Source organism: Macaca fascicularis, chromosome 15, assembly GCF_037993035.2.
Source record: "Macaca fascicularis isolate 582-1 chromosome 15, T2T-MFA8v1.1".
NCBI lineage: Eukaryota > Metazoa > Chordata > Mammalia > Primates > Cercopithecidae > Macaca > Macaca fascicularis.
In genome coordinates, this window is record NC_088389.1 from 41,764,383 (window position 1) to 41,791,677 (window position 27,295).

At 40.9% G+C, this 27,295-nt stretch overlaps 1 protein-coding gene across 2 annotated transcripts in view; it reads right to left on the reverse strand.

The window, feature by feature from the left end:
* The window catches only part of PAPPA (pappalysin 1), a 246,711-nt gene that overhangs the window by 88,858 nt on the left and 130,558 nt on the right, over positions 1-27,295 (reverse strand). For both annotated transcript variants that reach the window (XM_015436678.4, XM_074016697.1), the window contains one exon: positions 8,725-8,918. In XM_015436678.4, coding sequence (XP_015292164.2) covers positions 8,725-8,918 — 194 coding nt within the window. The remainder of the gene's footprint in view (positions 1-8,724; positions 8,919-27,295) is intronic.

Sequence of the window (27,295 nt, forward strand, 5' to 3'; positions counted from 1 at the left end):
TTCCTTCCTCCATGGCACATAACTTACTGCTTGACACCAGTGGTTGCTTTGTTCAACCTCATGTTGAAAATGATGCTTTGGACACAGAACATTCACAAGATTCTGTTGATTTTGAATCCAAATACCAGAATCATTTTGTAACAGATGGGATTGAGAGGTTCAGGGAATTTGTTTAATCAAAATCAAGTCTTTATTAAGTGAAGTAAGACCAAGAGACTCTCAAAGTCTCTCTCTGCTTAAATTTCTATGCCCCAAATACTATTCTGTTAGAAAAAAAGTCCACATGTTGTCCCTAATTGGATTTGTTCCTCAGTTGCCAAAACTTCACAGGCAGACAGAAATGTTTCTTTAAAACTTTGCTGGTTGCTACCAGAAGGAAAACTGCATTTCTGTTTCATCCTTGACAAGCAACTGCCATGGAGATGTTACTAATCCTATTTTACAGATAAAAAAACTGGGTTGGGGGCAAAGAGATCTGACTTGCTGACAGTCTCACAGCTAGTAAGTGAAAATCAGGTTGATCTGATCCCCAGATCTGATCCCCAGATCTCATTTTTTATAAAGCTCCAGTCACTCAGAGTTTTTCAGTCCAAATCCTAGGGCCAATCAGAGTGTCTAGATTTTTGTAGATTTCAACAGATATTGAAAGGGTAAATGACCAAAGGATGAATAGAAGAGACAGCCAGGAGCAGAATCTAGTAGATCTCTTTGCTGAGGCCCCATAAGATTCAGTAGATTTAAAGTCTCCCACAGCCCAAGGTTTTCATGACAAGTTTTGGGGGTGGTTATAGTGACCAACTTAGTGGGCTCCCTTCTGAGGCAGGCTCTGATTTTTACTTTCCTGGAGGGATTTTTGGGTGCCCCACACCATGGGACAGGCTGAACTAGACCATGGTACTTTCTGTTCTGTCTCCTTAGATGACTTGCACACGTGCTCTTGAAAAATTATTCAGAAACCACCAGGAGAAAGCAGATCCCTTGGGTATTTGGGAAAACTGCTTGGAATTGTCTCTGAAATTTCAGCATGTTCCCTTCGCCTTTCCTCCTTCCACCACCATTGGCAAAGGTTCTCTCATTTCACTAATGAGAGGAGATGAGTGCTTTGGTGAAGGCCATAGCAGGCAGGGCAGGCAAGAAAGGGACAGAGAGCCCCTTAGAAGTGACTTCAGCACTGGGTATATAGAGTACAGGATTTCTTCCTGCCCTTTGCAAATAGCACACTCTAAATAGCATTGCGGAATTGCTTATCAATGCAGAATTTCCAAGTGAGGCTGTTTTAATGCAATACCAGTATCCTGGTATAACAAAAGAAAATAGAAGAAAGAGTGCCATGGGTGGGGTGATTCATCTCCCTGAGACTCAGTTTCTTCATTTTGAGAGAGGAATATTAAGAATTCTCAGCAGGGTTGTTCTGAAATCTATGCAAAATAATACAGGGCCTGGCATGTAAGAAGTGTTCAACAGTTGTCAATGTTCTTCTTTCAATGGACCAACCATGTTAGTCTCCTGCTGAAAAACTCAGAAAAACTCCCCACTGCCCTCAGGATAATGTCAAGTTCCAAGCATTGGCAGGATTTTCCTAACCATATTTCCTAGCTCATCTCTCTTGACTTCCCCTTCATTTATTATTTACCTTCTTTTGGATATGCCCCTCGCAGCCCCCATCATGCGATTCTTTCCTCCCTCTCCTGTCCTCCAGCTTATCCTTTTAGTTGAAACTCAAAAATCACTTCTCCCTGTCTCCTGTGGGTCCGTCTCTCTGAGCACTTTGTACACTGCATCGTAAGTATACGTGGAAAGATTTCTTATCCTTGTATCCATACAATACCCTAGTGGGTATCTAGTCCCTTGCTCTGGAGACAAGGATGAGGAAGACACAGATGAATGGTTTCTCCACTCCTGCCTCAGACTTGGCAGCCATCAAAAAATATGCACATCTGGCTGGGCGCAGTGGCCACACCTGTAATCCCAGCACATTGGGAGGCTGAGGAAGACGGATCATTTGAGGTTAGAAGTTTGAGACCAGCCTGACCAACATGGTGAAACCCCATCTCTACTAAAAATACAAAAATTAGCTGGGCATAGCAGCATAGGCTTGTAATCCCAGCTACTTGGGAGGCTGAGGCAGGAGGATCACTTGAACCTGGGAGGTGGAGGTTGGAGTGAGCTGAGACTACACCATCTGTCCTGGAGGATAGAGTGAGACTTTGCCAAAAAAAAAGAAAGAGCCGGGCGCGGTGGCTCAAGCCTGTAATCCCAGCACTTTGGGAGGCCGAGACGGGCGGATCACAAGGTCAGGAGATCGAGACCAGCCTGGCTAAATATGGTGAAACCCCGTCTCTACTAAAAAAAATACAAAAAACTAGCCGGGCGAGGTGGCGGGCGCCTGTAGTCCCAGCTACTCGGGAGGCTGAGACAGGAGAATGGCATAGACCCGGGAGGCGGAGCTTGCAGTGAGCTGAGATGCGGCCACTGCACTCCAGCCTGGGCGACAGAGCGAGACTCCGTCTCAAAAAAAAAAAAAAAAAAAAAAAAGAAAGAAAGAAAGAAAGAAAGAAAGAAAGAAAGAAGGAAAGAAAGAAGAAAGAGAAAGAAAAAAAGAAAGAAAATATGCACATTTTACACTTTTCTTTCACTGACATTTTAAGGTTTCCTATGTATAGCACATAGCTTGTAAATTGAACGAAATTTCTTCTTCCTCTTTGTGTTTCTTCTTCCTATTTGTGCATTTATTATTTTTTTCTCCCCATATTCCTGCTATAATTAGGCAGACATTCCAAAATTTAAGAAATCATTTTTACATGCAAGGGTTGGCAACTTAAAACACTTATGTGTCTCTCTTATTTCCATACACACATTTTAGAAAACTCTCTGGAAAGGGCAATGGGTGAAAGAATGGGTGCCAAAACCTGGAGATCTAAGCAGTAGGCAAAAATTATAGGGCAGTATTTTGGGCACTGGAGAGAGGGAATGCCCACTTTCCCGGTAGGTCTTAATGCATACCACATATTAAAAGATGCAAAAGACACTAGCTCTTCTAGCTTATTCTCATGTGTCAGTCATTGGAGCAGGCTTGAGCTGTCTGGTCCTGTAGCTGTATTATGAACACAGTGGCCTGCATCTTGGTCCTGCCCCTTATAGAGTTGAGCCCTGAAGCAAGTTACTCTGCTCTCTGAGGCTTTGTGTCCTAATCTGTAAAGTGAGAACAGTGATTCCTACCTCTGTAGTAGCTTTAGTAGGATTCATGAAATTTGGTGGAAAGCCTGGAAGAAGTTGACAAATGCTATTTTTATAATTTGTTTAGGATCTTCTGAAAGTGGGCAAAGGACTTTTCTGTCTTACACACTGGCTCTAATCCCTACTGGCTGAGTAAGCTGATAGCAGTGTGGTTTCTTCCTCGGGGAAACTCCCTCTAAATCTTACACTCTTGGGTCTTTGGCTACTATTTCTAGTTGAAAACACCCTTCTGATGACATGGTAAGCTTTATGAAGGCAGAAAAAGAACCAGTACTTCTTTGAACCTTCTCAAAGTGCCTGCTGCAGTTCTGAGTATGTAGCAAACATTTGCTGATGCAACAATGTTTAATTCAACAAAATCTTGACTGAGCTTCTGTTCTGTGTGGGTCCCTACAGCCAGCTTTGGGGGGAGTGCAAAGAAGGAAACCTGACACGAATAAGACAGGGAATTAACATTTGTACTTCCCATCAAGTGAACAAACCGAGCCCAGAGTGTTTTCTCTGCTTCCTTCATTTCTACCAGGTAGATATCATTCATCTTAATTTCTACCAGGTAGATGTTATCATTCTCATTTTCTATAGGACACTAAGATTCCCAGAAGAGTAACTTACTCAGGGTTTCCATGTCAGAACGGAATTTAAGAGAGCAGAGCCAGATCTGCATGATTTCTACTTCACCTCATTAACGGATGTGCTCTCTCTCACATTCATTAGTGCAGGACTCAAACATATTTCTGTTCAATCAAGTGAATAAATAAATTAATACATAAATTGTTATCTCGCAAGGCGTAGTATGGTTTGCATTTTATTGATTGATTGATTGATTGATTGATTTTGAGATGGAATTTCCCTCTTGTCACCTAGGCTGGAATGCAATGGCACTGTCTCAGCTCACTGCAATCTCCACCTCCCAGGTTCAAGCAATTCTCCTGCCTCAGCTTCCCAAGCAGCTGGGATTACAGGTGCCTGCCACCACAACCGACTAAATTTTGTGTTTTTAGTAGAGATGAGGTCTCACCGTGTTGGCTGGCCTCGAACTCCTGACCTCAGGTGATCTGCCAGCCTCAGCCTCCCAAAGCACTGGGATTACAGGCGTGAGCCACTGTGCCCAGCCTGGTTTGTATTCTAGTAGAGGCATGAAGTATTATGAATGGGCCAAGGAATAATAATAGCAATTCAAAATGAAGTGGTCAAGGACTAATATACCCAATTGTGGGTTAATGGGACATAAAGTCAGAGAATAAATTACAAAGAAAAGAGGCATACCTAGGTCTCACCTGCCTTCTAGTACAGTAATCTTCTGTTCAGTCAGCTGCCCAGACTGAATGTCTTATAATGGGGAACTTCTTATATCACAAGGCACTCCATCCCACTGTGGATAGTTCTCATTCTTTGAAAAGTTTTCTTTACTTTGGCCCTCAAACTACTGCCCTCGAAATGCTTAGTCTAAGTTTTACCCTCAAAGGATTAACCAAATAAATTGGTTGGTTGACTGAAGGTCTGTAATCCCTTAAGAGAGCACTGTAAATTCCAGATAGTCTTAATATTTCCATTTCCTACTCAGGCCGCTGCAAAGGAGGAAATGTTTGGATAGGAGGAAACAGACTTTGGTAGAAATGCTGGGGGTAGGGGTAAAAGGAAGGAATATCAACATCTCATTTTGGCAGCCTTTTGTGTAAAGCATTAGAGAAATGTGAAACATGGAGACAAAATAAGAACAATAAGAGATCTTTGCAAGCACTTAAACCAAACCAGGTTCTAAGGTTCCCAGAAGAGAGATAACTTGATTTTTTCGGTTAATTTCCATTTTTTTTCTGTCTCAGGAACTTCTTAATTCCAGCTGGGCCAAGAAGGTGCATGGCCAAAATATCCAAAGAATGTCTCTTATTATAGGATATTCAACCCAATTTGCACAACCAGGAAGTTTTGATACTTCTGATAAGGTTTGGATATGAGACTCAATGTTCAGGGTTAGCTTTGCCTTAACCAAATTTGGGAATCTTGTTTGAAAAGAATGAACGAGAAACACTGGAAACCATTAGATATGGCAGACTTTTACAACATCAAAACTGAAGTTTTATTCAATATTCTCAAGCCATATAGTACAATGCATGCTGTTTCTTTGTAGTAGTCATAGAGATCCTGCAGACTTATTGTGATAAGAATGTGCCTTTGATAGAATTCTCACTCCTAACTCTTGTACAGTGACTAGGTCAGAGGCTGGGTATTTCAGTTCTTTGGTATCTTCAAGAGGCTCTAGCACAGAACTAGGCACATAACTCCAATAAACATCTGCGTTTATCATTTTTATTGCATTAGGGAAAAATAGAAAGTGGGACCAAACTGAATTGTAAAGAGGAAATGGGAACGACTAGGTTATTTCATCATTCCCTAAGTTAATGGAGTGTCCTAAGGAATTCCAGGGCATCATGGAACACGGCCACCTCGTCAGGGAATGGGAACAACCTGAGTTTGAAGGTAGAGGCAGTGACTATAAGTTTGCTCAAAGAGAACTGAAGTACCTCATGAGGTCTGCAGAGTGACACTCAACGCTGAGATCTATCCATCTAGGAGTCTTTCTGCTTGTTTTCAAGTGAAGTTTTCCAGGAATCCAGCCACTTCCAACTTTTGAATGTGACCTCATGTTCCCAAGGGCCCACTGTCATTCATCTTCCATGAGATTCTTCTAATCCTAGATTCTTCCCTTATGGATTATGTAACTTATAGTGAAGCCGCTGTGTTCCTCAGTTTCTCCAAGGTAGACAACAATTCCTACCTCGAAGAATGACAAGGAGATTGGCTGTAATGTGCATACATGTGTCCAGTGCCTGGTGGACCTTGATAACTACTATTTCCTTCCTGCTATTCTCTTCTATCTGCTTTGGTATTCCCATGCTCCTACAGGGCCTTTTTGTGTGTAAATTTGTGTATGTATGTTTGTGTGTGTGTGTCTGTGTGTGTGTGTGAGAGAGACAGAGAGGGAGAGAGAAGAGGAAGAGTATGAGCATCTGGGGGGAAGTGAGAAGCACATGATACAATTCCCATCTTTTTCCTAAGCCCGACTTCTAAGAGCCTCCCAGCTCCTCCTCTCAAGCTATCAACATCTTCACTGGAAGCCCTGACAGGGTGAAAATTAACCACCAATCTCTTCTAATCACTGTACAAGGTAATGAAGGGCACAATTATATTTCCTCCTCATTCTCTGTTGTTGGAAGGAAGGTACGTTTGCACTTCAGGAATAGCCCTTACCTCTAATTATGCAGGCTCTGTGTGTGTGTGTGTGTGTCTGTGTGTGTGTGACTGTGTGCCCATGTACATGTGTATGCGTGTGCCTGTGCCCCTGTGTGTGGTGGTGTTAGGGTGTGTGTGTGTGCGAATGACTTCTAGGTACTTGCTTTCAGATGAGGAATTCAGAAGACTTTTGTTCCGCTGCCCTCAGCCTGGCCCTGCACCCAGCCTGCACACATATTCCCTCCCCTGACCCTGTATTCTCCAGTGAGCTGATCTCATTATGGCAAATTTAGTTACAGCTGAAATCTCCTTGTAACAAAGATTATGTCCAAGCCCAGAGTAATGGAACCTAGTCGATTTCATTAAAATAAAATTGGTTACAATGAATAATTCAATAGGATGATTTTGTTTCCTCATCTCCTCTTTGTAGATCGAAGAGCTAGTATTTATAATGATTTTTTAAATTGGATTTTTGTTTAGGAAGAGATAATCACCAGTAATTCCTGACAGCCCCTCCTTACAAGATTGGAATAATTGCCCCATGAAGCTTCTTTTCAAATGCTAAGACTGGAAAATTTTTTCTCTTCTTTTCTCACATTAGTCGCAATAACCTTTGGGTGATTTTTAAGCACAGCTGCTACCTCAACTCTTGCTCATGGGAGGTTCTGAGTGTGTTAATAATTCTCTTGGTTGAAGGTTGTTTTTAAAACATTTCTAAGAACTGGATGCTAGTGTTGAATTTGGAATTCCTGTTTCTTTTGCTGGCCCCAGCCCTGTTGTTTCTGAAGTAGGACATTCTATGTGATAGAGAGGAAATGTTTGAGTGTTTTCTGTCAGTGTCGTTCATTTGCATGTGGCAATGGGATGTATGTGTGTGTATGTGTGTGTATCTACAGTCAATTAAACACACATTTGCTGGGCGCCTATCTAGCCTGTGCTTGAAGATGAGGGGACAAAGATGAATAAACTGAAACTTGTTCTCAAAGAACCAGCAGCCTAATGGGGGAGCCAGACAGACAAACAGATACCTCAGAGTTCAGTATGATAAATGCAACCACACAGATGATTCCACCAAGCACAGAGGTGGCACACTGGGAGGATGAACCCTAGCCATTCATCTATCCATGAACTGATTCATTCATTCAGCAGGCTGGCACTATACATATTAAGCATCAGGAAATGCCATGTTACCATTTGTTTCCACTCTCCTGAGGGCATTCAAAAATAAATGCAAATGAATAAAGGCTTTAGTAATGTAAACATAAACAAAAAATGAATGAAGAAATAATCAATTCATTGCAATAATAATCAAACATGCAACAACTAAAAATGAGGTAGTCCTACTCTGTACCTCACCCAGTGATTCTTCACTGGACCCCAGAGGAAGGTCATATCTTTCTTTCATCTAGAAGCCAGGCCTACCCCACTGAACCTAAATCAAGAAAGCAGTATTAGAAAGGAATGTCTGGGAGTAGCAGCTCATCTGCAAGGCCAGGAGGCAGGCTGGTCTCTGAAAGGCCACTAGGCCAGGCAACCAGAAGCGCTGAGTCATGCCCCTGAGAAATGTGAGTCTTGGGGAAGGCAGGTGCTTCCTTGGCAGGATAATTGGAAAGGGGGCCCTCGGGACAGCATGGCCATCTCTAGAATCATATAAGCACTGGTGGCCCCAAAACTCTCACTCCCTGGACTAAGCTGTCAGTCCCCGGGAGAAGAACTGTGGCACATAAATAGTGCATTAGGGGACTGAGGCATGAGTCACAGCTTCTTAGAATTGGGAAGGCCCTTGGAGATCAACAAGCTCAACTACTCTGTATTTTAAGGATGAGGGAGAAAAATAGGGCCCAGAGAGGTGGGGGAACTAGTCTAAGGCCACATAGCAAATTACTGTAGAATTACTGTTAAATCAGGGAGTACACAGTTGGCACCCCCTAAAAAGTGGGACTTCTAATATAAATTCATTCTTACCTCATTGAAACACATGGTATATGCAAAATGGAGTTCTTTCTCCAAATATTAGTTATCACAGGCAAGGAAATAGGAGGAAAGTCATTACCCCATCATACAATGTTCCCTGCCCTAACAATTCCAGATCAAATCCTTTACAAATGGTATTCATGAAGCCCTAACAGTACATTTAATAAAGATATGCTCCAGTGGCCACATCCAATGACACTGCCTTAGAGGTGAGTAGCCTTGTGGGGCATAGCGGAGATTTTGAATGTCTGCAGGAAATGTCACACATGGTTAGGATCTTACCTGGGATGCTGCTGGCTGTCCGATGATGACCCAGCCTGGGCACTGCTGGTCTTGATGAGATACTGAAGCATTGGATGCCCATTGATCCAGGAATCCCTGGGGCGTGTAGACACCACAGTCCTTAATGCTGGTTTTTTGTTCAAACTCCTCACATACCCCATCACCATCATGGAAATAGCACCGGCTGGGTTCATCTGCAGAAGATTGACATAGAAAGGGAGAGAATAAATAAATATTTGTTCTTTGGCCTCAGCTATCATCAGCAGCTGTAGAATCAGACCACCAAAACCATTGGCACTGTCAAGCCCATCATCATTAGTCACGATGGACTATTAGTCAGTCTTTAAAAAAAGAGGGAAAATCTGTCATCTGCAACAACATGGATGAAGCTTGAGGTCACCATGCTAACGGAAATAATCCAGTCGCAGAAGGACAAATACTGCATGATTCCACGTATAAGTGGCATCTAAAGTAGGGAAGCTCATAGAAGTAGAAAGTAAAATGGTGGTTTCCAGGGTCTTGGAGGGGGAGGAAATGGAGAGTTGCTTTTCAGTGAGTATATGGTTTCAATTGCACAACATGAAAAAGTTATAGGAATCTGCTGTAAAATAGTGTGCTTATAGTTAACGATATTGGACTGTACATTTAAAATATGTAAAGAAGGTAGACCTTGTGTTGTGTGTCTACGCTGTAATAAAAAGTTCACAAACACTTTCACTTTCATTACTCCAAATATTCCTCATAAAAACTTTGTGAGGAAGATATCATTCTTTCAGATGAGGAAACTGAGATTCCATACATCTTTAATCATTTGCCCAATATCACACAGTATGTTAATGCCTGATCTGGGTCTCCAACTCAGGCATTCACTTTCCAAGTTCTGAGTGCAGTTGACACAACAGAATTTCACAGATGCAAACTGGGGGTTATTTAACTCCAAAGAGGATTTCAGTTTTGCATTAAAACATGAACTGATTTACAAGGGACACTTGCTTCAATTCCAGATCTGAAACCAAATTGCTCTGTTAATTTGAACAAGTCTCCTTGCCTCACTGGGCTCAACCATCAGAGCAGAGAAAGAGGTTACACTATTGAGATGCCAAGAACCCTTCCTGTCTAATGCTATAGGCTTCCAAGGGCTGGTCAGATACCCTAGGAGTTTCAGTTAAAGACCAAGTGAATTCTCAAGCTCCCATGTCATCTAAACCACAGCAAGGGCTTCTGTTTGGAATGATTTAAAGCTGTAGCCGGTTGCAATGATTCTCACTTAGCTGCAAGGACAAGGATAACAGAAGCACAAAGCGAGCAGTAGGATGCCTTCTAAGTAGGTATGACCTATGCATGTTTCTTGATATTTCAACACAGAACAATACAAGGAAAAACCTCAATGTGGCCATCCAAAAGAGATCACCTTGTCCACCTTTTTACTAATTCTAGCACCAGCTCTTCTGTGCTATTTTCCCAACTTTTCTAGGCAAAGCTAAATACCACCTCCTGTGTGGGTGCCTATTTTATAAAGATTTCTATCTTAACACTTATCACACTGTGCTGCTATTAAGTCTACATGTTGCAGGACTTCTGAAAGATTCTGAGCTACTTGAAATATAGTTGCTAGCCAGTGTCTTAGGGTTACTATATAATTTATCATCCAAACTAGAGCACTTTGAAAATGATAGTGGTGCTATTAAAAATTATGTCCAAACAAAAGGAACACATCCTGGGAAAATCTGAATCTCTCAGACAAATCAGGATATATGGTCACCCTAAGGCTTCTGCTTGATTTAGAACATTCTTCCACAAAATAATAGAGTGGAGCTCTGGAGAGGGCACTGAATTTAGGGCCAAACACCAGGGTTTGGTTTCTGTCCCTTATATTAGCTGTGTAACTTTGCACAACTGGCTTCACTTACTTCTTGGCCTCTGCCCCCTGTCCCCAATCTATAAGGTAGAAATTATAGTCCCAACCAGGATAATCTCTCAGGATAACCATAGAACTCTAATAGGAAATGAACATAAATGTGCTTTGTACATCCTACAATAATCACTGAGAGAGAGAGAAAAAAATACTCTTCTTTTAAGGGGTCGATTTTCTTCTAATGGAGGAATTAAATCAGCTTGTGAAATCAGTGCTCACTTGAAACATTTTCAAGCAACTTTCCCCTAGCTAGAAAGAGCCCCCACCAAGGAGAAACAAGACAGATTTCTATGACCTTGAGTATCTGAAAAGAAGTCATTGGATTCAGGGGCAGCAGAATGCTGAACTTCTTCCAAGTTGCAAAATCCCTTGTTTATTTCTGGTGACAGTTTACCTAGTGAAATACTATCAAAGGAGCCCAAATAGGGCCGGGCACAGTGGCTCATGCCTGTAATCCCAGCATTTTGGGGAGAGCCAAGACAGGTAGATTGCTTGAACAATCTGATGAGCCTGAGCAACATGATGATACCCTGTCTCTCCAAAACATACAAAAGTTAGCTGGGCATAGTGGTGCACACCTGTAGTTTCAACTACTCAGGAGGCTGAGGTGAGAGGATTTATTGAGCCCAGTAGATCAGGGCAGCAGTGAACAGTGATCACACCACTGCACTCCAGCCTGGGTGACAGAGAAAGACCCTGTCTCAAACAAACAAACAAAAAATAAAAAAGAAAAAGAAAGAAAGAACGAGTAAAAGAAACAGAATAAATCAATTAGTTATAAGTGACCAGTAGCATTCATGGCAGTTCAACCCTAGAAAGAATATAGGCTCAGCACTTCTCAGTAGCTCCAACCTCTTGTGAATGTGGCCTCTCTACATACCATATAACCTAGGCCCAATCCAAGAGTGACCAGCCATAAATCCAGAGTACACTCTTCAGAAACTCAATACAGAGAACTGAAAAGAGCAAGGGTTTTCACATCAGGCAGAAGTAGGTACAAATCTGAATTCTGCTTCCTATAAGCACTACAAAGATGACATAAATAAAATAACCTAACCTCTCTGAACTTCATTTTCATCATCTGAAAAAAAATGGAGGTAATGATGTTTACCCAGCATTGTTGCAGTGATTTCAGATGACTGTGGGTACAATGCTGGCCCCTTCATCCATTTTATCTAATGGAAAACTGTGAGCTCGAGGAGGAAGGCATCTGCTTCCAGGTCACAGAGACAGGTGGTAGCAGAGCAAGAAGTAGAAGACTGGCCTTTTTATACCTAGCAGAGAAATCCTCCCCCTACATGCCATAGCTACAGAATGACGAAAACAGCCTCTTGGAAATAAGATCATAGGGGTGCCTAACTCTTGGTATCACTATCTTTTCCTCCAATATAAATAAAAATAGGGTTAGATCATATTCTCTATAAGGGTAAGATCTAGTCTCTAAAATGACTTAATTTCCTTAGCAAAAAACCTCTCAGAATGACAGAAATTGGGGTTAGATTTTAGTTCTTCTAAAGGCTAATTTCTTCCTGATTATGTTTAAGACCACAATAAATTTGTCTGCTAGGTCAGCAGAACCTGAGGATGGAGGAAAGGTAGAAACAGACATAGGTAGGTAAACAGGTATGTAGGCAGGTCGATAAGTAGACAGATTATATATGGAGAGGTAGAGGAAGAGTTAAAAGACAGAAAACAAAGATGGAGTTAAAAAGAAAACAAGGGAGAGAGAGAGAAAGAAAGAGAGAAGGTGCAGTTTCTTTCCAAGATTCTGCTGACAAAGCTATTGTGAGTCCCTTTTTAAAATAACATCCTTGGACACAGCTATTCAGTTTCTGTTGCTACTAGTGTCCCGGGGGCCCTTCAGCTACATCTGCCAGCCCGTGTCTGGGGAATTCTCTCTCCCTCTCTACTCCCTTTGCCCCAAGCACAGAAGAGAACAGAGTGAGGAATGGAATACAAATGTGCAGCCAGAAAAAACAAAGACAGCAACAACAAAACATTAAAACAAACTGGTCTTGTTTTCATTACATCAATTTACTTGGTGCTCCTTAAATACTTTCTGCTTGTTACTAAGCAAGTTGTAGTGAAAAGAGTCTGAAGTCAATACCAAGGTCAAATAACTTCCATGTAGTAGCTAGGTGGCATTGATAATAATACAGTACATTTCATTGTGAGGGGTACTATGAAAATTTTACACAGATATACACATGCATGTGCACATGCACACACTTTTATACACATATACATTCTGAAAACATAATACACTTTCAATAAATATTTGTTGAATGAACGAATAAATGACCAAAATGTGGCATCCCCGATGTATATACTCTCATCCAAATATAGTTTAAACTCTGCACTCTTTGACTGTTTTCTTTAGACTGCGCCTTAGGGTGAAGGAAATGGAGCTGTAAGCCAGGTGGTGACTAGCTGATAGTGGGATTGCACTGGGCACTCTGATTTCTCCATCCCACGCCATCTTCCCCTCACATCAGGGAATTCCTCACTTCAGGTTCATTCCCTTTCGTGTGGTGACACATTTAGAAATCTGCTCTATCCAGCTAGGAGACTTGATGTGGGTGGGGTGCCATTAGCAAAGTCTGTCTTCCCCAGTTGAGATTTCATATGCCAGAAACTTTCTTTTCCTTTTGGAAGAAAAGAGTTCAGCTTCAAAAGCCTGAGGCAGATGGACTTTCTGTAAGTGAACAGACATAGATGATACTGCCACCAGTTGACTTTTATTTTCATTTGTCTGGGGCATCAAGGTGAAATGCCATGTCCCTGAGTTTCTGAGGCACGTCTGCAGGACACTATTTAAGATACACAGAGATTGTTATTCTCATTTGAAAGCTTGGAAGACCAAATCTTAGGAAAATGAGATTAGTTTACCTTGAAGTATAAGCAAAGGCTCAGGTTAGCGCTATTGTTAAGAGTTCCTATCCTTGAAGTCGGAAACCCTGGATTCAAGCTCCTGATCTATCTCTGATTATTGGTTAATCTTGGACACGGTATTTCACCTCCCTATGCCTCAGTTTCCCCATATATAAAATGAAAACAAAATTACATTTTAGACTTTCTCAACAAGGTTCTGAGGATGATCAAATAGCATAACAGACTGAGATGGAAAAATAATACTGGTCTTAAAGACAAAGGGTCTATTCTTAATAATGATGCTAATGAGGTTGGAGTTGGAGAAGAAGTCTGCTTAATTAGAGATTCTACTTTTCTCTACCCAGCCCCAGACCCTAAGGCATCTTGAAGGATAGAAATGATCAAAGAGGATGCATGAGCTATTTTCAATATAAATGTCAAGGAAGCAAGTAAACGAACAAAAGAAAAAGGTAACAACCTAAAGAAAATAATATACTGACTTATACTGGAATGATTTCAATACAACTGGTGGACAATAATTAACTTAGCTGGATTAGAAACTTTGGGAATTTATGACATCACTGGAATCACTCAGGTGAATACGTGACAAAAATAACTAAAGAGGCTAAAGAAGTCAGAGCTGGAGAAGGGAGGAACCATTCTCAGGTTCTGCTGACCTAGCAGACAAATTTATTGTGGTCTTAAACATAATTAGGAAGAAATTAGCCTTTAGAAGAACTAAAATCTAACCCCAATTTCTGTCATTCTGAGAGGTTTTTTGCTAAGGAAATTAAGTCATTTTAGAGACTAGATCTTACCCTTATAGAGAACATAATCTAACCCTATTTTTATTTATATTGGAAGATTGAATGTTTATTAAATTATTCGTGTCTTCTCAGTACAAGATATCAGGGATAATTTTCACAAAGAAACTTGCCTTCACATTGACTCTCATCAGTTTCAAAATGTTGAACAGATAGTCATAAGTTATTGGTCACTGTAAAAGCTAACTGAAGCCAATGTGTTCTTCAAACAAGGCCTGAGATAATGTATATTCTCCAAGATAGTGGGATAATTTAAGGTATTTTGGCTATAACTCTTCTACCTGACATATGAATCTTACCATGCTCCTCCTTTGATAGATCCTCACTACTTACAGAGAATCATTTTCCACCGGCCATGGTGGCTCATGCCTGTAATCCCAGCACTTTGGTAGGCTGAGGTGGGCGGATCATCTGAGGTCAGGAGTTAGAGACCAGCCTGGCTAACATGGTGAAACCCTGTGTCTACAAAAAATACAAAAATTAGCCAGGCATGGTGGTGTGTGCCTGTAATCCCAGCTACGTGGGAGGCTGAGGCAAGAGAATCGGTTGAATACGGTAGGCGGTGGTTGCGGTGAGTTGACATCACGCCACTGCACTCCAGCCTGCGCGACAGAGCAAGACTCCGTCTCTAAATAAATAAATAAATAAAAATAAATAAAAATAATTTTTAAAAAGATCATTTTCCTTAGCTTGGCATACAAGATCATCCACAAACTGACCTCTTCATAAACATTCTACACCAACAATTCTGTTTCATTTCTCCATGCCCTTACAAAGGTTATTTTTCTCTGCCTGAAATGTGCTTTCCATTTTTCACTTTGCTAACTCCCACTGGTTCTTCAAGGTTCATCTAGAGTATCTCTTTTGCAAGTCTTCTCTATTCTTCATCCCTTTTTCCTGACTCCCACCCTCGCTGAGTGTCATTCCTGTGTTCTCACAGTTCCCAGATTTCTTCCAATACAGTTTCCTTACTATCTATCTGTGGGTCTGTTTCCTTATCAGGCAGACAAGATCTCTGCGAACAGAATTGTGGAGTCCTTCACAGTAGTATTTCCAACCCATAACAGTGCTCAGAGTAAAGGGGACACCAAGCCAGTGATTGAGGAATATATGACTGGATGAATGACAAATGAAAGCTAACAATGGATTTATCTTAGAGTTCATTTGTTACCAAATTATACATAGTCTAAACTAATTAGGTGTTTGTGTACTTTTTTGTAATGCTATTACCAACCATACCATGATAGTACTACAAACCAGATTTCATCAAAACAGAGGCACCTTCTTATAGGGTATGTCATACTTTTCCTAAAAGATTCATCAGCTTCACTATAAAATTTTCTCAAACCTTGGGATTGCAGTTTTCAAAATTAAACCCCAAGGGATTGCTTCTCAAATATTTCTGAGATGCCCAGCTAACACTAAGAACCCAGTCATTCATTTTTTTATTATTTCAGCAATGAGTGAGCAACACATAACAGCTACCAAAGCTTTCTGGAGATTTTAGGAGTGAGGGCTATTGCAATACCCAGCTAAAATATCTCCTAATCATTAGATGAGAACTGGAGAAGGTTATAAATTCATTTAATCAATATACTAACATCTACTTGTTGTCATGCTGGTGCTGGAAATACATTGATGAATCAGGACAGGACTTTCTCCTATCAGTACTTCTTGGGAAAATGAGAGAAGGTTTCCTTGACAAAATAATTTGAGGGAAACATCATAGAGGATATAAATAATTTGAGCATGCAAAGAGAGGGGTCTGAGTAAAGGATAAACTTTGACCAATACTTAGTAAGGGAATGCAGTAAAACCTGGAACTAATACATTGAGAAACTGATCTGAAGCTAGATACAAAAAGGATTGCGATGCCATGTTAAAGAAATTGAAATTATCCCTTAGGAATCAGGAGACTTTGAAAATTTTTCTAAATGAGAAAGTTATTTTGTACTCATAACTTTTACACTGTTAGAGGCAATGAGGTGTTATAATTGATTTTTCTTAGCACACATGCCAGTTTCTACTTATTTGAACAAATTGCATAGAATTGCTAAGCCTTGGTTTCCTCATCTGAATAATGGTTGAAGGATTGAATGTTTATGAAGCTCAAGTCACTGAATATTAAAGGCAAGTATATAACAACCAAAAATATGTACTTAGTTGTTTCTATAGGCCAGGTACAATGATAAACTATAAGCACAGAGTAATAAATAAAATAGCCACCACTTCTTCTTTTGTGAACTCACAACTAGTAGTAAATGCAAGTAAAGTCCTTAGTATGTAACAGGTGGTCAATAAGTGGCCGATGATGATGATGATCATGAAGTTGAAAGCAATTATTTCATTTTACTTATGGGAAAGCTGAGGTTCATAAGGTTGAAGTGATTTTCTGAAGCTGTTAGAGAGAATTTCCAGTACAGATAAGACTAGACTGATGGATCTTGAATTTATAATACATGTCAAATATAAATTTGTGTTACAATTTGTAATTCACTGCACCATGCCACCTCATCAGACCCAATTTCTTTTCTTTCTTTCTCTCGCTCTCTTTCTTTCTTTCTTCAGTCTCGCTCTGTCTCCCAGGCTGGAATACAATGGCATGATCTCGGCTCACTGCAACCTCTTCCTCCCGGCTTCTAGCATTTCTCCTGTCTCAGCCTCCTGAGTAGCTGGGATTACATGCACCCGCCACCACGTCTGGCTAATTTTTGTACTTTTAGTAGAAACATGGTTTCACCATGTTGGTCAGGCTGGTCTTGAACTCCTGACCTCAGGTGATCCACCCCTCTCAGCCTCCCAAAATGCTGGGATTATAGGCATGAGCCACCATGCCTGGCCCAATTTTCAATATATAATTCTGGGAGCAAAATAGTTGGTTACCCTTAAGTGAGTCTCAATATTACTTTTGGAAATCTCTGATTTCACTTTTTGTAACATTCACTGGTATAGGCTAAATATAACTAGTCTGGGAAGCTATTGAGTTTACTAATCTTCCAGCCCATTGATGAGCCAAAAAGAAAACCAAACATACACAAAACTACCTGTAGATGGGGAGATGAAGGTTCTTAGTCACTAATTTAGAGCTTAAGGAGAAAGCAAAGAGTTTGAAAGTGCACTCTTCTGAAATGAACCTCCTTCCAAAGGATGAGTGGATTTACCTGTCTTTCTAAATTTCCTGCAAATAAAGATAGGACAGCTTTTGAGAAATTAGTGTCTATTTCTAGATAATAAAACAGTGATTGACATTATGATATTCTCTTTTAGTCCAACGATTACTTCTCAAAAAGGCCTTTAAAGGCCAGAAAAAAAGTAGAATATTTTAAGTTCAGCTGTTTATTTAGAAATGGGTTCAATAACAACAGTCTTTATGCCACATCACAATTCTTCCAAACAGCAACAAAAAGAAAAACCCCCGCACACAACAAGCGCGATCTTTGTACTTAAACATTAGTTTCTTGGAACAGGGGGAGCAGGAGTGCTTACCTGCTGAAGGTTTACAAAGGGGAAGCTTGGGTGGGGCTGGGAGGTGCTATATATTGGCACATGTGTCCTCTGGGACAGAAATATCTTGACTTTATATAGCCTATCTTTCAAAGGCTTCGTGTCAAACCCACATTGCTGACCTCATTTAATTCTATTCAAACCAGGGTTTGTTCTTAACCTCCTCATCCAGATCAGCTCAGAGTACAAAAGACAGGGTAGTGAGGGCTCCTAAAGAACGATGAATGTGCTAACAAGCTTCAGATGCTGATTAGGTCTACTGAATCTGAGGAGCTTAAGTTGGTTTCTGGTTCCTTCAAAGGTTGGCCACATATTCATATGGCCAGAAATTCCTCCCTGTGTTTCACTGTGAGAATCAAGCATCCTCCACCAAACTGAAGGCACTGGAAAAGAAGATCATCCCTGGAAGTAGTCACATTATCACACTAACTCTACACTCAGGCCCATCAAGGAAAGCACCTGTAGCACAGCCTCATATTCTGTCTACTTAGCCCTTACACACTCAAAACTGGTTTTGCATCTTCCTTACCTTCTTACAAAACAGCCTATGAATCCATGAATGATTTATCTAAACTATGAATATTTTCGTGTTTGAAATACTTTTTTTTTTTTTGAGACAGAGTTTTGCTCTTGTTGCCCAGGCTGAAGTGCAATGGCGCAATCTTGGCTCACCGCAACCTCCGCGGGTTCAACTGATTCTCCTGCCTCAGCCTCCTGAGTAGCTGGGATTACAGGAATGCACCACCAAGCCTGCTATTTTTTTTTGTATTTTTAATAGACAGGGTTTCTCCATGTTGGTCAGGCTAGTCTCCAACTCCTGACCTCAGGTGATCCACCTGCCTTGGCCTCCCAAAGTGCTGGGACTACAGGTGTGAGCCACCATGCCCAGCCTGTTTGAAATACTTAATAGACTCCTACAAAATTTTAACTTCCCCAACTAGCTTTCAAGTCCTTTTGTATTCTAGCTCCAACTTTCATACTCATTCTTAGTTCCAACCACACCTCCACCATCAAATACATCCAGTTCTTTCCCAGAACTCACATCTCAGAGCATCTGCCCTTACTTCCTTAGCCTGAAAGGCTGGTCCTGCCTTTGAGTCTTCCATTAAGATTTAATTCTAGCAACTTCGGCTCTATGATATCTCTCACTTTTCCACATCACTACTTGTTTGGCACAAACCATTTCCCTTTATTTCCTACATCATTAGTCTCCCAAATCAGCAAAATAGAATATAGCCCATCTAAAGATCTAAAAATTTAAAAACTCTTGAAATATACAAAGTTTTTAAATTAACAAAAATGTAAATCTCCTTTCATTCTGTTATACATCTTCTAAATACTATTTCTCTTACCCCACATTTCTCTTTTTATGATTCACAGTAAAATTTATTGCGTCTTCTAAACCAGTGTTATCCACTTTGTCTCCTACACTTCACCCATTGGTTCGCTGCAGTCTAGCTTCTATACTCACCACTCCACCAAAATTAATCTCATTAAGGTCACCATCAACCTAAAAGTTGCTAAAGTTGAGCATAATGTAAAAATCCTCATCTTGCTAGACTGCCTTGAAGCATATAAAGAAGAAGCCCCCTTCTTTCTTTTTGCAGTCCTCCCTCTCTTGACTTCCATGACATCATGTCATCCTAGTCGTCTGGGCTCCTCCCCCACAGACTCATTTGAGGTCTTCTCCTTCCCTAACTCTACATGAAATGTTGCCAGACTTCAGGGTTAGATGGGGACCCCTTTTTCTTTTCTACCTACAGTTTCTTATCCTGTCTCAGTTTCTAAATAAAAATTTTAAAACCTCTATGTGCCAATGACTGAAACATTTATAGCCTTAGATATGACCTCTTCTCTGAATCCCAACTGCCTAAAATTATATCCCTACTAAATATCTACCTATTTAAAGGCATCAAAAAATCATCAAAAGACATCAAAAAACGTATCTCAAACAAACATCCTGATTTCTCCCCACATTCCCTTTTTCTCCACCTTAGTAAATGACAACACCATAGCTTAACAATGACCAAACCGAAACCTTCCCAGTCACCTGTCCTGTTTTTTTTCAGCTCACCCTTTAACACCACACAAACTCCATCAGTACACCTCATAGGCTGCTTTTCCCTGGGACATTTCAAATAGATCTACTTTGTTCTATCACTACCACCTTAGTTCAAGCCAACATCACTACTGCAATTCTCACCTAACTAGCCTATCTGCTTCTCTTTTCTCAACCATTTGTTTCCCAGCTATCCCTCCTTCAGAACATAGCTATAGTGCTCTTCTAAAAACATAAACTGCACCACTCCATGCCCCTCATCTAAAACTCCTCAATGGCTTATCATCTCATGTGGAAGAGTTCAAAGTCTGTATCCAGGCCTACAAGCCCCTGCTTTATCCCTCCATCTCCTGTTATTGTCTCCTTGCTCATGACCTTCCATTCATGCATGCATGCATGCATGCATTCATTCATTCATTCATTCATTCATTCATTCATTCATTCACTCATCCAGACAGACATCTATCCACACAAGTGTCTCTTCCTTAAATAAGCAACCAAGAACCTGAACTTGATGTTCACATTTTCTGGAATATCTCTTTCCTGGCTTATCTCATGACCTCTTCATTATTTAGCAGTCATTTCAAATATTACTTTCTCAAACAACAAGCAGTTAGCTCACATTCTAATTCTCCATCCCCAATGCAAATTAGCATACCATATTGTTTTATTTCCTTTATAGTAGTATTCACTATCTTAAATAATTTTTTATTTTATTTAAAATAAATAAAATAAAATAAAAAATAAAAAATAAATTTATTTAGTATTGTTCCCTGCTCCCATACAACCAACACAAGTTTTATAGAAGATGTTTCAAAGTGCATCTTTTCCATTAGGATCAAGAAAACTACCTGGCTGGCCAGGCGCGGTGGCTCAAGCCTGTAATCCCAGCACTTTGGGAGGCCGAGACGGACGGATCACGAGGTCAGGAGATGGAGACCATCCTGGCTAACACGGTGAAACCCCGTCTCTACTAAAATATACAAAAAACTAGCCGGGCGAGGTGGCGGGCGCCTGTAGTCCCAGCTACTCAAGAGGCTGAGGCAGGAGAATGGCGTAAACCCGGAAAGCGGAGCTTGCAGTGAGCTGAGATCCGGTCACTGCACTCCAGCCTGGCTGACAGAGCGAGACTCTGTCTCAAAAAAAGCAATATACCTGGCTATATTATGTCATGTTTAAAAATACATGAATAAGTGAATAAATGAATGAATGATTTTGTGCAGCTCTTGAATTCTCAGATATTTCTGGCCCTTGTCTTACTTTAATTAATATCCCGAATACTTAGGATCGTGTCAGTCTCATAGCAGGTACTCAGTAAATGATGAATTAACAAAGTTCTTTTGGAGCTTTAGAATCTCTGTTATCAATGATTCTGAAGATGTCTCAAACCTGATTTCAATCTGCTTTAGTAGTATTATGTAAAAATTTTTATGAAAATATTAATTAGAAAGAGTTCAGAGCATAAATCCAAGCACATATTAGGGGGAAAATTCAATTCTACACAAATTGTCTCACAATGTATTTTTTTTCCTATGAGACATCATGCTTCACCATCTGTCTCAAATATTGTTTTATTTTCTATCCTAACTGAATTTGAAAAGAAATGGAATATCTGGATAGGAAAGGTAGCACATATTAGACTAAAATTTAATAAAGAGACTTGACAGTCTTATGAATTGGAACTTGAAGATGCATTTACATCACCTTGAATTTAGTATAGTAATTTGAATGGCTTAAAAAGATTGTAAGCAAAGATAGTAATCCTTATAAATGACAATGCAGCCAACAGAGCAGAATGTTCAAAGCCCTAAATGACTTTCAGCCAGTTCTCTTTCGGGTTTCAATGATATCTCAAGATATGAAAGGGGGGTAAAATCCAGTGCTACATGAATTATATAGCAGCCAAGAGATAGGCCGGCATTCTAACAACAAACAGAAGGAAGAGCAATACCTAGGACCCAAAGGTCTATAAAAGTACGGGCAGGAAATAACGAAATGAAATTTGGTCTGGATAATATAAGCTAATAAATGGAAAAAAACAATCCAAAACACTGATATGCAGAGAGCGTGCGAAAAGTGGCAAAGAAAGAGGGTAATAAAAGATGGCAAACTACAAAGGGAGTTTCAGCAGTTTTAGTGTGATTGTATCTCCATATTTAAAAAAAGACAGAGAGAGAAGGAAGAAAGAAAGGGAGAGAGAGAATCAAATGGGACACTTTCTCAAATCCTGCAGCCTGCTACAGTAATGGGCAGGGAGTCAAGGGAACTGGAGATTAGAATAGGTACCGTGATCAACCCTATGACTTTGGACAAGTCACTTTCCCTCTCTGGGCTGCTGTTTCCCCTTGTATAGAATAATAGTTAAATTAAGTAGCTTTGTGATCCCTTTTAGCTGTGTCACTCTAAAATATATTTAGTTCTTGACATTTTCCCCTTTGATCACTAAATCAGTTATTCAGTTAAGAGGGAAAACATGGAAAAAAAAAAAAGATGGAGAAACATGATCAGCAAAATGAAGATCGAGAAGGGTGTAGATGATGAACCCATTCCGAAAAACACGCAGAGAACTATAACGAAAAGCAGATGGAATAAAGGGCCAGAAGTTAAAAGTGTGTGCCTCAACTCTGTTGCTAACTTACTTTCATGGTACCAGTAACATACATCATCATTCTGCATCTGATTCTTTTTGCTTATTAAAAAAATGACAGTATTACTTTTCCTACCCGTTTTCAAAAGTGGGTGAAAAGATAAAGTAAAATAATGCTATGAAAACTAAAAACTACTCAAACATAAAAACTATAAATAGTGTTGTTTTCACATTTTACTTTTGCAGATACAATCCAGAACTCATGTCCCCAATTATCAAATGGCTTTTCTAATTTTTTGTTTAGGTTTTAGCTCAACCATTACCTTCTCAGTGAGGACTTTTCTAAACACACTATCAAAAAATAGTTTTCACCTTCACTACAATATCTATACCACTAGTCTATTTTATTCCCTTCATAGCGTGATCTAACTTCTTCAAATGTTTACTTGATAATTTTATTCTCTCTAAAACAGAATGGCAACTCCGTGAGAGCAGAAACATAGGCTGTTGTGTGCATTGTTGCATTCAGACACTAGTACGTTGAAGATAATCAGAAATATTTGCTGAACAAATGAATGGTTTAACATTGCAAGGTTCTCTAGACATTCTGTATGATTCTAGTTTCTATGCTTCTCTGTGTAAAAGTGGCAACTGAAACTTAGAAAGATTAAGAAACTCACTGAATGCTGCATAATCGTTAGAGGTCAAGGGTTCTGACTGGTTGATTAAGGCTTATCATACAAATATTGGGACTATTCAATGTCAAATAAAAATTGCTCCGTGAGAAATGCATGTTTGTAAGCATTAAGTAAAACAAGGCATGCAAATGAAAGTCTATCTATCTATCTATCTATCTATCTATCTATCTGCATATCTGTTCTGCAATCCAGTAAAACAAGCAGCCCATCATTCTGATAAGGCATGCATAAGATTCCAGCAAAGAAGGAAGCTTGGACAAGTGGATGCTATGTCTACCAGTGGGCCAAGGACTCGAGGATGAGTCAGGCACAACATGAAAACCAAGCCAGTTACCCCAATCTGGCATAGCTGGTTGTGACTAAGGTGACTGCAGCATGCTATGTTCTTGGTAGGGTTCCCATGCAGAAACCAGAGTGTTAAAATGGATCCCTCTCCCCTTGAGCTCTGACTGGTTTGGTTCACCTCAGAGACCATTCTCCTGCTGTATGGTTTAGATAAGTCTAAAAAGATGAGCCATTCAAGCCACAGTGTCTTCTCCAAGCTGATGAGACACGCTGCAGTCCTCTAAAGAACAGAAAAGAGAGGGTGCACAGGATTGCTCTTGGGTAAGTTTTCTTTCTCTTATGTAATTAATGGGTTACTCTTCAGCCCTTAGAATAAAATGCTATAATAACTTAAATCTACATGCTCTGATTTGTATTGCTTAACTCTAATTTTCTTCTTTAACAAGATGTGTATATGTCTTTCCAGTCTCTCAATAAGAGGAGGGAAAGTAGGGAGAGAAGGAAGGGAGGGAGGGAGTGAAGAAGCAAGGAAGGAAGGAGGGAGGGAGGGAGGGAGGGAAGGAAGGAAGGAGGGAAGGAAGGAAGGAAGGAGAGAGACAGAAATAAATTGATCCTAAATCGTTTCTCTTTTTTTTTTTTGAGACGGAGTCTCGCTCTGCCGCCCAGGCTGGAGTGCAGTGACGCGATCTCGGCTCACTGCAAGCTCCGCCTCCCAGGTTCGCGCCATTCTCCTGCCTCTGCCTCCCGAGTAGCTGGGACTACAGGCGCCCGCCACCACGCCCGGCTAGTTTTTTTTTTTTAATTATTTTTAGTAGAGACGGGGTTTCACTGTGTTAGCCAGGGTGGTCTCGATCTCCTGACCTCGTGATCCACCCGCCTCGGCCTCCCAAAGGGCTGGGCCACTGCGCCCGGCCTTTTTTTTTTTTTTTTTGACACGGAGTCTGGCTCTGCCACCGGGCTGGAGTGCAGTGGCATAATCTCAGCTCACTGCAACCTTTGCCTCTGGGGTTCAAGCGATTTTCTTGTCTCAGCCTCCCAAGTAGCTGGGATTACAGGCACACACCACCATGCCCGGCTAATTTTTGTATTTTTAGTAGAGACAGGGTTTCACCGTGTTGGTCAGACTGGTCTTAAACTCCTGACCTCGTGATCTGCCCACCTCAGCCTCTCAGAGTGCTGGGATTATAGGCATGAGCCATTGCGCCCGGCCTGGTCCTATATCTTAAGACTTAACTGGGAACATTTGAAAATATCAGTCAAAACCATTGCCCTTTTTGATCAGAGATGGTAAGAGTAATCATAACTATTCATGTTCACAAAAAGTTCCAAGAAGCAGTGGTCACTCTGAAGTCAGTTTCCACCAAATGAAGGATGTGTTTGCCCAAAAAAAGCATGAGACCGCCGATTGAGTCACTGGCTATAGATTCCAAGCTAGAGGCCAGAGAAGTTGTCTCCAGTCCTAGCTGGACCAGTCATGGCTGAAGAGGCCAATTCTGGGCCACTGATGTGGTAGGATATGGTCAAAGAACAGGACCCTGGATAGGCACCAACCCTGAGCGATAATCATATAGGTATGAAGATGTTTAACCTGAAGAAAAGAAGTATCAGGAAGGACACAGTGGAAAACTCTTCTAACAAAGTCCAGTTGGTCTAAAATTGAAAGTGGTTGCCTTAGAACATACTGAGTTATTCATTCAACTTTTCCTGACAGAAGCTTGATGATGACTGACAAGGTGTACAAGGTCCCTGCCTGATTCTTCAAGCTTCTCTCTTCTCGAACGCACTCTAGTCTAAGCTCCGGGCACAAATTGTCGTTGCCCCAAGTGGACCATGTTCCCTCTCACCTCCCCACCTTTGCAGAAGCTTTCTTCAAATCCCCAGAGCTGCCTTTTCTATGGCTAGTCCCCATTTGTCCTTTATTCATAGTTTAACCTCTCAAAAACCTGTCTGGAAATCCACCCCAAGAAGGGCTAATGGCCCCTCGCTAGATCTTCCTATAGCATCATCCACTTCCCCAACTAAAATTGTATTTAGTGTATTTGTGAAATGAATAACTGGATAACTTTCTTCATGCTGGGCATTGTGCTAAATGTTTCAAATACATAATGCATTCAATTCTAGAAGAGCCCCGTGTTGTTTGGTACTATTATTATCCCCATTTTACAGACAATGAAATTGAGGTTTCAATAGGGTAAGTCATTCCCATGCTGTCCAGTTAATCTATTTTGTATGGACGTGGATATTCAGGAGAATCTGATGAGATGGGTTGATCTGATTCTCTCTGGGATGCCCTATGATTTGGTATTACTTGGGGGCTCAGGGGCCTGATGGAACTGTGATCACGACCTGGCTTTCCACTAATTAGCTGGTGTCAATGGCCAGCACACTTTAGCACTGAATCCCAGTTTCCTTTTTGGCAAATTGGTAAAATAATGACTATCTTCCCAACTGTTTTGAGGACAGAAAAAAATGAGAAGCTGTTGAGAAAGCACGGAGCACCACATCCAGCATTTAAAAAACAATTTTTTTAAAAGTAAAAGATCAGGAGTTTCCCTTTCCTTAAAGGAAGTAATCTGTCTCTGCTACCTTGTGCCACAGTTAAACTGCACAGGCTCAATAACTTATGTTTTGGTTAAACGTTTTTAATTTTTTTAGAGTGAAATCCGAGTTTTTGTTGGCAAGTGATTGAACACGCTGGGCCCAGCCTCCAGGCCCACAGTCCATTAGGAAATTTACGAGGCGAGATGGGGACCTTCAGCTCAAGTACTCCCTTCAGACGCAGTACTTACAAAGCCATCAATTTCCTTAACAAAGAGCATTGGCTTAAATGCCCCTTAAAGCAGTGTTATTTACACAGCTATCCACTTCCTTTTGAATTCTCTGCCTGGGGGGTGGCAGACCTGCAGTTCTTTCCAGCTACGAGTTAATTAGGCTTTCTCCCCAAATGGAAGCAAGCCGCAGACTGAGATTTGGTATTAAAAAGCAGCTCAATTTGGGGCCATCCGAGAGTCTTATGGGGTGATCCAAATACCACCAAAATCACTGGTTCCACCCACCCATTCTTCTAAAATTCTAAAGCCTTTGGACCTTACCGAAGAGTAATGACCTCTGTCAGTAACAGAGATAGAGAAGGAAAGGCAGCGTTTGAGCCGGTCTCTACTTAGTAAAAGAAGCCTCAAAAAAGTACTGCTGGCTAAGATAAGGTACTTTCTACCTTTGCAGTCTATCGATATAGTAAAATTAACGTTTTAAAGAAGCCCCCACCCCTTTTGTGGCGGAACTAGGATTTGGATACAAGCAGCCCAGTTCTGGGATCTGAGCATGAAACCACCACCCCGAGCCACCTGACCCGAGATAACTTGCCCGAGATGACAGCTAAGGGGGAAAGTCTCCGATTCAGACAGGATTGTCTGACTCTAAAGACCAGCAAGGCTCAACTACACTTTCTTGCCTGAAAAATCAAACTGTCTCTTAAGAAATACATCCTCCTTTTACTCATTTATCCTATATTTACTGAACTGCAAATTATTTTTCAGTCCCTGGACTAACTGCTGGGAAATCAGATGAATTAAAGCAGGTCTCAGCGCTCCAAGAACTCAGGTCCTAGTGAGAGGGGGGAGATATGTAAATGATGACTGCACAGGATTCTGATCTGAGGTACAAGATACTGTGGGAGCACAGAAGAGGGACCTCCACTCCAATCTTACCCAGATTTGAGGTTTCCCTTAGGATGCAACACCTGGGTTTTATCTCTCAGAGAAGGAACGGATGGTGGGGAGCATATTCCAGCAGGGGGACTCTGTGAGCAAATGAGGTGAGGCCAGAAAC